Source organism: Rattus norvegicus, chromosome 19, assembly GCF_021556685.1.
Source record: "Rattus norvegicus strain SHRSP/BbbUtx chromosome 19, alternate assembly SHRSP_T2T, whole genome shotgun sequence".
NCBI lineage: Eukaryota > Metazoa > Chordata > Mammalia > Rodentia > Muridae > Rattus > Rattus norvegicus.
In genome coordinates, this window is record NC_141552.1 from 28,396,819 (window position 1) to 28,409,174 (window position 12,356).

General features: G+C 40.4%; 1 protein-coding gene across 2 annotated transcripts in view; it reads left to right on the forward strand.

Moving 5' to 3' along the window:
* Ces1e (carboxylesterase 1E) overlaps positions 1-8,858 on the forward strand; it is a 29,629-nt gene extending 20,771 nt beyond the window's left edge. For both annotated transcript variants that reach the window (XM_087594327.1, NM_031565.3), the window contains 4 exon segments: positions 222-369; positions 6,965-7,096; positions 7,950-8,022; positions 8,518-8,858. In XM_087594327.1, coding sequence (XP_087450453.1) covers positions 222-369; positions 6,965-7,096; positions 7,950-8,022; positions 8,518-8,689 — 525 coding nt within the window. In that variant the 3' untranslated portion in view covers positions 8,690-8,858.
* Positions 8,859-12,356: the final 3,498 nt, after the last annotated feature.

Sequence of the window (12,356 nt, forward strand, 5' to 3'; positions counted from 1 at the left end):
ACTATGGCAACTGGCTGTAAATCAAAGAAAAGCTGAGAACTCGCCCCAAGTTATTAACCTACAGAATGTCAGGAAAAGAATGAAGTGTTCTCTCTGTTCTCTCTTATCTGATGTTCCCACATCACTATGCAGGATTTGTTCAGGACTCAAGAGATTTATAGTCAATGAATGAGCCAGAGGAGTCCTACAAGTCATGTTGTCACTTTTATCATTCATTCTAGAACCTTCCTGAAGAAGCAATTCCAGTGGCCGTTGAGAAGTATTTAAGACACACAGATGACCCAGACAGAAATAAAGACCAACTTCTGGAATTGATTGGGGATGTGATCTTCGGTGTCCCATCAGTGATTGTCTCCCGTGGACATAGAGGTAAGCCCCTAAGATTAGACAAAAGGACACTTATTTTACCCCTTTGCTCTGTGACTGGCTTATACCCAAACATTTGCAAATGTGCAACTGCCAACATCAAGCATCTTGATATTGTCCTCTTTGATTTGTGCCAATATTGTCTGTGGATCTCATTGAAATGCAACGGAGTAAAGGGAGTTGATCCCAGAAAATATGAGTTGGTACAGGAGGCAGTGACAGAGGAAGGCACAGAGGCTGGTACCTAGTTAAGCCTATATTCACTAGACCTGGGGCTGGGGAGGGCTGGGAAACCAGCAGGCGATCGCACCTGAGTAGTGACCGAGTAGAGTATTTAATCTACCAGTGACCCCTTACCGTTAGGGTAAACCTGATCCAAATGGTGGCTATTTCTGCTGGGCTGCTGTGTGGGTGAGCAGAACAGTGTGTAGTAACCAGACAAAGAGCCCCTGGTTATAGAGTGACAGATGGTGGAAATGAACAGGAGCCAGGATGTGAACAGGAACAAGTGTCATCAAGAGCATCTGTCACAGGTTCCTTATAGGAAGTTAGGCTGGTGTACGGGTTTAGAGGCCAATTACTGAACGGGGTTTTAGAGGAGATTGAGGTCAGAACAAGTTTTAGAGCATTAACAGAGGGCAGAGGTGCAGCATCAGGAAGGCTGTTTATGACCAAGGAGGTTGATGAGGGAGAAGACCCTTGTAGGGTAGGAATGTAGACACTCCCTGTGTTCTTGGCCAGCTTCCGTCCATCTTTTTTTTTTCTTTTTTTTTTTTTTCTTTTCGGAGCTGGGGATCGAACCCAGGGCCTTGCGCTTGCTAGGCAAGCGCTCTACCGCTGAGCTAAATCCCCAGCCCCCAAGCTTCCGTCCATCTTAATGTGCCACTGTGTTCAGGCTGAGGGCTGTCACATCGTTCCTATGTGACCAAGTGCTGGGCATGGGTGTGAATCTTGGGATAATAAGCTCACCCCAGGGATGAGGACCTCCAGAGTTGCCATTTGTGGAGCCCTCCTTCACGCCCAGCTTTTGATTATCCAATTGCAACTCTAACTTTCTGGGGGAATTTTTTAAAGATTTAATTTTATATTTTATTTATAATGATATTATTATAATTTATTAACATGTATATTATATATTATTGATACATTGAAATTAATTAATGTTAATTAGTAGCAACTGATAATAATTGATATTAATAAATATCCACAGGCAATAATTAATATTGCCATAATACTAATCATTATTAATTAATATTAATTAATGATAGCTAATGTCAGTGCTGGTATTAATTAATGATGTTGATCATTACTGGGGATTAATAATTGATACATATTTACATAATATATTCATGTCCAAGTCTCTCTCTCTCTCTCTCTATCTATCTCCATGTATATGTCCTGTTTATGCTGGTTTTACCAGACGCCAGAAAAAGTCATGGGAACCAAACCTGGATCCTCTAGAAGAGAAAAAAGTCCTTTTAACCACTGAGCCATCTATCCAGCCCTCCTAGGAGGTTTAAATTTTCTATTTGCACCCATGATTTAAAGTAGCTGTGTGAATTTCCTGCTGCTACTTCAGTTTCTCCAGTTGTGTGTGAGAAGAAAAGGGATGAACGCAGTACTATAATGAGGAGAGAGGCAGAGAAGGAGCCTATGAAGTAGTACTGACAGCTACATCCATCCATCCCTACATATGTGTGTGTGTGTGTGTGTGTGTGTGTGTGTGTGTAATACAATAATAAAAATGTTTAATCATGTAAATAATATAAATACTGAATTGCAGTTTATGAGTCAATGCAAAACAATTACTATAAATTCACTACCACAGCAAATTTTGTATTTCATGAAAACATTTCCTCTCAACATTTTTAAATACTCTTTATCCTCAGTGTTTACCATATTGGAGAATGTAACTCAAAACTGAAACGGGGAGTGAGTGAGATGGTTCAGCAGATAAAGGTTCTTGCTGCCAAGCCTGATGACCTGGGTTCAGTCCCTGAGACTCACATGGTTGCTCTATGACCACACTTGCAACGTAGTCTGCCCAGCCCAATACAAAAGACAAATAGACAACTCTAATAAAAAAGGTTAAAGGTGAACAGAATGATTGTGATTTCATGACAATCTACACACTGACCCTTTCTTCTTTGATGTTTTGTGCTCTTTCTTGTAGATCACATGTGCATAGTAATGTCTATACTTGTCCATGTAGATCTGACTTACTCCACTTAACACATAATTCTCCATCTTTATATGTTTTGTCACAATGACTGTGCATCTTCCTTTTTAAAGGCATGCCTGATCCCATCGACACTATGACACACTGTCTTTGTGTACTCATCTATTAGTGGTACACAGTAAAATCCGTAGCCTGACTTCGGCGAGTGGTGTAATCACGGATCAGATATATTTCCAGCATGGTGGTTTCAAATCTGGGGTGTAAATGCCAGAACTGGGATTAATCTCTGACATGACGATTCCATTTTAACACACTTTTAAGCACTGTCCTCGTGTTTCGTACCACACATATTGTGTAAGTGACTTTCCTTGTTTCTTCATCCTTGCCAACACTATTTGTTGCTAATACCTTTTCATAAAATACATTGACTGCTCAGTGTGGTTCTAATTCGCAGTATATCAATGATCATAGATGTTAATTGTTTTATTGATCTCTCGTCCATTTTTACTATTATCCCTCTTTTAAAAAATGTATGCTCAGGTCCTTACTATTTTTTTTCACTTGTGAGATAAGGTCTCTCTATTTAGACAAATCCAAGGCATCCTCCTGCCTTCGTGCCCCAAGTGTTACAATCATAGGTGTGCCTCTCATCCCCTACTCTGCTCTGGATCCTTACCCAAATAAATGGGTTGTTTGTTGCTTTTTTTCTTGCTGTTGAATTCTTCAGATTCTTGAGATACTTCGCAAAGTGATTCTCTATGGCATGTATCATTTGAAAATATGTCCCACCTTGCACATATGTGTGTGCGCAAACACTCACACACACACTCATGCACACACACACATGCATGCACACACACACACACACATACTTATGCATGCACATACTCAGACAAGGATTATTCATTATTTTTCCCTCCTGTGAATAATTTTTGCAATGGGATATCTATTTTATTTTACAGTTTTTGCCTGGGTTGTCTCCACTTTGGGGAGCAAGCCAAGAGAGCCATGTTCTAACCAATGCCATACAGGTTTTTTCTCTCTATGTTTTCTTATAGTTGCCTTAGTTTTCCATTGTGAATTAAACTTATAATCCAATTTTCTATTTTTTTCTTTTATAAGCCATGCAAAATAAGTGTCCAGTTAACACGTCTGCATGTGGCAATCCACTTTTCTGAACAGTGATTATTAAAGTGACTTTCTTTTTCTAATTGTGTGTTCTTTGTTTTTGGAATGTACAGCAACGATGGGGACCCCATCATATACACTATGCTTATTCTAGGTGAAAGATACATCAAACACAATTTTCTCTCATGAAATGAAAAGTTGTGCCATATTCTAATCACAATTACCTTGAGTTCATTTTGGGCTCCATTTAGGGTTCGAATGGTCATTGTGTCTACATTTTATTGTTGTTTTTGCAATTTATTATTCTAATTATGTGAGTTTTAGTACATCATGAAATACTGGATAAGACATTAAGCATTTTTCTTATTACTCATGATTGCCTTTAGTACGTGCACAAATGTGTACATTTGTGTGTGTGTCCACACTTACTCTCAGCAATGTGATTTCATATGAATTTAGAAATATTTTTTCTATATCTGTGAATATCGATACTGGAATTTTGATAGGAATTGCACAAAATTGGCAGGACACTTTGTGTAATGTGGATATTTTCTCTCTTTTGTTTTTACTTTTTAGACAGGGCCTTACTACGTAGGCTGGCCCAGAACTCACTGTGTAGACCAGGGTGGTCTTAATTAAGATGGCCACCTGGTTTCTGTACACCAGTCTGTAATGACTCTCTTTTCATATCTCAGTGATAAATATTACTGCATGAAGCTGGATTAGATCTGCCCTTACACTTCACTTACTAGCATGTTCTTGAGTGCTTCTGCATGTATACTTATAGAAAGTATAATCCATTTTTCTTATAATGTTTCTATTATTGTATTTTGAAGGTAATGCTTCCCTGGAACTATTCCTATTTCCTTGATTTTTTAAAGAAATTTAAGGAGAATATTTGGACTGATACCACTTTTTTCTCTAAGAGATTAGGGTGACTCATCTGGGACGTCATCAGAACATGGAGTGTTCACTGAGAGGAGGTTAATGTTATCACTGATTTGATCTATTTGTAGTGTGTGTGTGTGTCTGTGTGTCTGTGTGTCTCTGTGTGTGTCTCTTTCTCTCTCTCTCTTTCTCTCTCTCTCTCTTTCTCTCTCTCTCTCTCTCTGTGTGTGTGTGTGTGTGTGTGTGCATGCGCGCACATACATGTGCATGTACAACGGTCAGAAGACTGTATGGAATCATTTGGAGCTGCCCCATGTGTGTGTTGATGACTCAGATCCTGAGAAAGAACATTATTCCTCCTTTCTACTAAGCCAACTCTCAAGTCCTCACTTCATTCATGGGAGACTATATTGGATGGACAACATAGTATGTTTTTCTTAGGTTATTGATATTCTGTATATAAAAGAGTCTGTCGTAGTCTCTTAGACTCCGCTTTACTTCCCTGGCATCTTGTAGAACACCAAGTCTTTCCTTTGTGTACATTTTCTCTTTTTCTTAGTTCAACTAAGTTTGTTAGTTTGGCTTTTCTTAAAAAAGAAAAAGAAAAACGAAACTTGATTTTCTTGACTCTTACCTTTTCTTGTAGTTTCAGAACTCACTAAAAAAACTTATTTAGTTAGTTTTATGTTAGAGTTTTGTCTTCATGCATGCCGGTGCGCTGTGTGTGTGCCTAGGGTCCATGGTTGTTTTGAGGCTCCATGTGGGAGCTGAGAATTGGATGCTGAGAATTGAATCCAGGCCCTCTAAAGGAGAAGCCAGTACACCTAACTGCTGAGTCAGTTCTACAGTTCCTTGCTTTTTTCAATCATGATTATTTCTTCTCTCTGCTATCCTTTGGCTTACTTTGTTCTTTAAGGGGTGTATGTGTGTGTGTGTGTGTGTGTGTGTGTGTGTGTGTGTAAGAGAGAGACAGAGAGAGAGAGACAGAGAGAGAGAGAGAGAGAGAGAGAGAGAGAGAGAGAGAGAGAGAGAGAGAATACCAGACCTCTGTTGCTCTCTACCTTGTATCCTGAAATTGGTCCTCTAGCTTGAACTCACAACTCGATAGTTGAGCTGGTCTAACTAGTCAGAGTGCTCCAGAGATCCGCATCTATGCCTCCAGCATGCTAGGATTACACCGGTCTATAATGCCACAGGCAGGCTATATTGACATGCATATCGGGTATCCAGATACTCATGCTCACATTTGTGTGGCAAGCTCTTCCCCAGTGAGCAACCTTCCATCCCTGTTTCACTTAGTTTCATTACAGACATATTAGTGGCTCAGGACCATGTTTCTTTCCAAGAGTCTGTCAGTTGTCTAAAATTGTTCCTGGCATTCATGTCTGATTTCAAGCCATTGTGATCAGAAAGGATGCCTTCTCCAAATCCAGCCTTCTTGTATTAGCTGAGTATCACATAGGATCTGTCCTAGAGAATGTTCTGTGAGTGCTTGAAAATAGTATGTATTGTTGGGTGGAATATTACATACAATGACATTAAATTGATTCTTGATAAATACTGATCAAGACATGTTTCCTTAGGAATTTTCTATCTGAATGAGCCATCACTGACAGTGCTATTGTATTGAAGCCCCTTTACGATTTTATCACACCCTTCATCTCTGGTGTTTCAGATCCTCTAACATGTAGATGCTCTGGTCTAGGATGCTGGCTTAGCTAGGATTTTACTATTGTGAACAGACACTACTACCAAGGTAACTCTTCATCATCAACTCTGTTCATCACCACAGTCATCTAGATATTCTGAATATTGTTCTCTGTTCCGTATCATTGACTTTTGTGTTGTCGTTTGTCTCATGTTATCCATCTCTATCTTTGTGCTTAAATAAGAAGTTTTAGAGTGGTGAGCTTCATAAGATTTGATTTGTCTGAGGAAGCTGTTATTCTCTTATTTATGAAGGACAGCCTTGTCCAACATTGTACTCCTGAGACAAAAGTGACCAGTGCTCCAAGTTTGCGTGTATTTGCATTTAGGAATATCTTGGAAGGGCCTCACATTTCTCTGAATAGGTGGGGGAAAAAACCACCAAGTATGCTTAAAACAGGTCTGAACGGAGGACACCCAGCAAGGTGCAGATCTTGAAATCGATGAACATTAGTAGGTTGTCGATGAACAATCAGTGTGCTTACTGGGTGCAGTGTGTTCATAAATCCTTTCCCTCACATGAGCATCACTATTTCCTTCTGCTAACTGCACAGTGCTAAGCACATCAGGAAGCTTTTGTTGACTTGTTTCTCTGTTTGGACTGATGCTCAGAGGTCTCCTGCATTATCAAGGCCTTGATACCGTCCGAGTTTGTGTCTGGCAATTTGAATGGTATGTGAATCTGTGTTTTCTCAGATGCTGGAGCCCGCACATACATGTACGAGTTTCAATATCGCCCAAGCTTCTCATCAAAAATGAAACCAAGTACGGTGGTAGGAGATCATGGAGACGAAATCTACTCTGTCTTTGGTGCTCCAATTTTAAGAGGTAATGGTGTCTTACTGCCTTTGAGCTTGCAGCTAGGAGCTGTGGGTTCCAAGGCTTCTGTGGCCTCGAACAAATTTCTCCTCCTCTCTTGATGTTCATTTCTCAACTCAGTGGGACAGGGATGAGCTCAACTCTCAGGTTTCCAGATTTTCTCCCACTCCAGCATACAAAAGACATACTCCTGGGAAGCCAGCAATATTCTGCATCAAGATCCTGATCAGTAATGCACCAAGAGAAATGGGTCACCTGAGTGTCCCATTTGAAAACAAGAATGCCACTGATGCTTCGTTCCCCATTCATAATGTGAATGAGGATGAGGTCAAGCTATTTCTGACTGTGAGTCAGATGTCATGTGCATCAATCTGCCTGTAGGCATACCTGTCTACATGCTATTTTAACTATATTGTAATTAATAATATAACATTTAAAGAAAACCTTTCAGAATGTCTTCAATAGCTCAACTTTCAGTAGTTGCTATAATTCATGACTGTGATCCACTTCATATCTAATTGTGGGTTATGGGGAATAAGAAAAGATACAAGGCACAGCAATCCCATTGACCTTGTGATCCACAGAATTCTTCATCTGTGGCATTTCCATGTCAAGTAGACTAGAATTGTACATGGATGATCACAACAGAATGTACTGCATGCCTGCTCTGTGGTAGATCAGTTATTCTCAAACAGAAAGTATACACCAGCTAAGCACAATCCTCTAGCAATGAAAAATTTGATTCTACAGCTTTGGTGTAAAAGTCCAAACTTCACTCTTTTAATAAGCTCTTGAATGATACTGTGCTCATTAGCTCATGAACCATGAACTGAATCAAAAAGATTATTCTTATTCCTCACAGGTGGTACCTCAAAAGAGGAGATCAATCTCAGCAAGATGATGATGAAATTCTGGGCAAACTTTGCTAGGAATGGGTGAGTCTGATGACCCAGATGGAGCCAAGTTGATGAGAGAGATGAGACAATAAGGTACCCTTAAGTAAGAGGTGACTTTGAAAATTTAAGTCTTTGGCTCCAACCCCGTGACCCAGGGCTCTGACAATGGACCTCCTCCTCCTCCTCCTCCTCCTCCTCCTCCTCCTCCTCCTCCTCCCCCTCCCCCTCCTCCTCCACCTCCTCCTCCCCCTCCTCCTCCACCTCCTCCTCCTCCTCCCCCTCCTCCTCCACCTCCTCCTCCACCTCCATCTCCTCCTCCTCCTCCTCCTCCTCCTCCTCCTCCTCCTCCTCCTCCTCCTCCTCCTCCTCCTCCTCTTCTTCTTCTTCTTCTTCTTCTTCTTCTTCTTCTTTTTCTACTTTCTATTTGTACTGCAGAGGTCATTAGAAGACATAAACCAGAGAACCCTATAAATACCACAAGAATGTATGGAACGTATAACAGCTTTAAGGAATTCCAATTGATTCTGTTCCCAGGAATCCCAATGGACAGGGCCTGCCCCATTGGCCAGAGTATGACCAAAAGGAAGGTTATCTTCAGATTGGAGCCACCACTCAACAAGCCCAGAAGCTAAAAGAAAAAGAAGTGGCTTTCTGGTCTGAGCTTCTGGCTATGAAGCCACTGCATGCAGGACACACTGAGCTATGAACGGGAGGCTCTGCCAGCCTCATCCTCAGGGCAGCTCACATGGAAGATGGTTTTGGCCAAGGCTTTGAGGAGACTTCAGAACTGTGTGGTGGGAGTGGGCAGAGGCCAGGGAGAGGATATTTGCACATGTGGACTCAAACTGAAAAATAAATTTTGTTTTATAAATCAATAATCGGAGATGAATCTATGTACCTCAGAGACAGATGATGTCATGGGAAGATGCCTCTGCAGAGAATCACTCTATGGAATGGTTACCCAGAAATCTAAAGACAAGTACAGGGTAAAGAAGAGGGCATTTTGTCTCACCTTCTATTTGCTTCTGAGCGATGACAGCAATACATGAAGAAATTACTTTAAAGGGTTTGGTGGACTGTTAAGTGAGTGCTAATAGGAGAGTTATAAGGTCCCTAGAACCACAGATCCAAGGAGAAATCACACACATAACTGATTTCTCCATGTATATCTGTCACAAGTTTATGAGCAAAGTTCAGAGTACGCATGAAACATAAGAAACGCACCACAAAATACAATGATTACAAATACTTATTCAAAGATTGTTGGGACACCAACACAATAATATCATGGGCTCTAACCCAACAATGATTGATGGTTTCAATACCCTACTCTTTTTTTTTTCTTTTTTTCTTTATTAACTTGAGTATTTCTTATTTACATTTCGAATGCTATTCCCTTTCCCGGTTTCCAGGCCAACATCCCCTTAACCACTCCCCCTCCCTGTCTATATGGGTGTTCCCCTCCCCATCCTCCCCCCATTACCGCCCTCCCCCCAACAATCACGTTCACTGGGGGTTCAGTCTTGGCAGGACCAAGGGCTTCCCCTTCCACTGGTGCTCTTACTAGGCTATTCATTGCTACCTACGAGGTTGGAGCCCAGGATCAGTCCATGTATAGTCTTTGGGTAGTGGCTTAGTCCCTGGAAGCTCTGGTTGGTTGGCACTGTTGTTCATATGGGGTCTCGAGCCCCTTCAAGCTCTTCCAGTCCTTTCTCTGATTCCTTCAACAGGGGTCCCGTTCTCAGTTCAGTGGTTTGCTGTTGGCATTCGCCTACGTATTTGCTGTATTCTGGCTGTGTCTCTCAGGAGAGATCTACATCTGGTTCCTGTCGGCCTGCACTTCTTTGCTTCATCCATCTTGTCTAATTTCGTGGCTGTATATGTATGGGTCTCATATGGGGCAGGCTCTGAATGGGTGTTCCTTCTGCCTCTGTTTTAATCTTTGCCTCCCTATTCCCTGTCAAGGGTATTCTTGTTCCCCATTTAAAGAAAGAGTGAAGGATTCGCATTTTGATCATCCGTCTTGAGTTTCATGTGTTCTGTGCATCTAGGGTAATTCAAGCATTTGGGCTAATAGCCACTTATCAATGAATGCATACCATGTGTGTTTTTCTGTGATTGGGTTACCTCACTCAGGATGATATTTTCCAGTTCCATCCATTTGCCTATGAATTTCATAAAGTCATTGGTTTTGATAGCTGAGTAATATTCCATTGTGTAGATGTACCACATTTTCTGTATCCATTCCTCTGTTGAAGGGCATCTGGGTTCTTTCCAGCTTCTGCCTATTATAAATAAGGCTGCGATGAACATAGTGGAGCACGTGTCTTTTTTATATGTTGGGACATCTTTTGGGTATATACCCAAGACAGGTATAGCTGGGTCCTCAGGTAGTTCAATGTCCAATTTTCTGAGGAACCTCCAGACTGATTTCCAGAATGGTTGTACCAGTCTGCAACCCCACCAACAATGGAGGAGTGTTCCTCTTTCTCCGCATCCTTGCCAGCATTTGCTGTCACCTGAGTTTTTGATCTTAACCATTCTCACTGGTGTAAGGTGAAATCTCAGGGTTGTTTTGATTTGCATTTCCCTTATGACTAAAGATGTTGAATATTTCTTTAGGTGTTTCTCAGCCATTCGGCATTCCTCAGCTGTGAATTCTTTGTTTAGCTCTGAACCCCATTTTTTAATAGGGTTATTTGTCTCCCTGCGGTCTAACTTCTTGAGTTCTTTGTATATTTTGAATATAAGCTCCTTTGTCAAAAATCAAGTGACCATAAGTGTGTGGGTTCATTTCTGGGTCTTCAGTTCTATTCCATTGGTCTATCTGTCTGTCTCTGTACCAATACCCTGCAGTTTTTATCACTATTGCTCTGTAATACTGCTTGAATTCAGGGATAGTGATTCCCCCTGAAGTCCTTTTATTGTTGGGGATAGTTTTAGCTATCCTGGGTTTTTTGTTATTCCAGATGAATTTGCAAATTGTTCTGTCTAACTCTTTGAAGAATTGGATTGGTATTTTGATGGGGATTACATTGAATCTGTAGATCGCTTTTGGTAAAATGGCCATTTTTACTATATTAATCCTGCCAATCCATGAGCATGGGAGATCTTTCCATCTTCTGAGGCCTTCTTCAATTTCTTTCTTCAGAGGCTTGAAGTTCTTATTGTACATATCTTTTACTTGCTTGGTTAAAGTCACACCAAGGTACTTTATATTATTTGTCAATACCATACTCTTATCAATCAAATTTTTAGGTTATCAAATAGAATAATTAAATTACCCTAAATGTCACATGGATTTAACAGAAATTTACAGAGTATTTTATCTAGCAGATGCAGAATCCAAGTTCACTTTATCATCTTATATTCTCCAAACAGGTCATATTTTAAACAATAAAGGAAGACTTAGCAAACATAAAGGATTGATAAACTAAATATAAAACGTACAATAATTTCTTTCATTGTGCTAGTTCATAAGGGAATAAAACCAGAAAAACAAGAAAAATCTGTAGAAATGGAGACTGAACAATATAATTCACAATGAACAGCGATTCACTGAAGAAATAGGGGAAAGGGAGGGTTGTAAAATTCCTTAAGTGAAATAAGAACAGAAATACAGCATATAGGACCGAGATAAAACAAAAGTAGTTCTGGGGGAAATTCTCTATCATGACCATCTACAGTCTTATGTCTTGAAGAAGACATAATTATGCATCAAAGGGACTTAAATTCACAGAATAGTACCTCCCTGGGCTGTAGAATACTTATTAGTTTATCAGCTCATGGAAATTTTTCCAAAATAGATAAGTTGAAGAGATTTGATCTTAAAGGAACTAAAGATTCCTAAAAATGAAGCAAATGATGTAGTAATGCATCCAGAGAACTTAAAAATAAGTGGTTGGGTAAAACAACCAAATACACAACAGGGGAATGAAAAGAGGTAGCCATACACAAAAGCATGAAGAGGCTACACTGTTGGAACAGGCTAGCCAGCAATTCCAGAGACACACCACTTTGCTGTACATTGTGCATTCCCACGAAGAGAGAGGCCATGTACTTCGGTAAATGTTTGAAGAATCAGTGCACAAGTACATTCATGGATTATGAGATGCCAGTAGAGTTTGTTTACCATATAAACGTTATGTCCAAAGGTTCTTTCTCTGAGAGGTAAACTTCCTTGAGCCTGAGTATGCACCTTGCCTAGCCAAGTCACTTGACAGGAATACTGTGAAGATAATTTAAGAATCGTCTGAAGGTCTGTAGGTGGTGAGGTTTCTTCCTAACTTGAGAATATGGATTCTAGGAAATGCCAGTCCCAGAGAGGCTGTGAGAAATGTGTTCTCACTTCCCAGCTGAGCAGAGTGGGAATG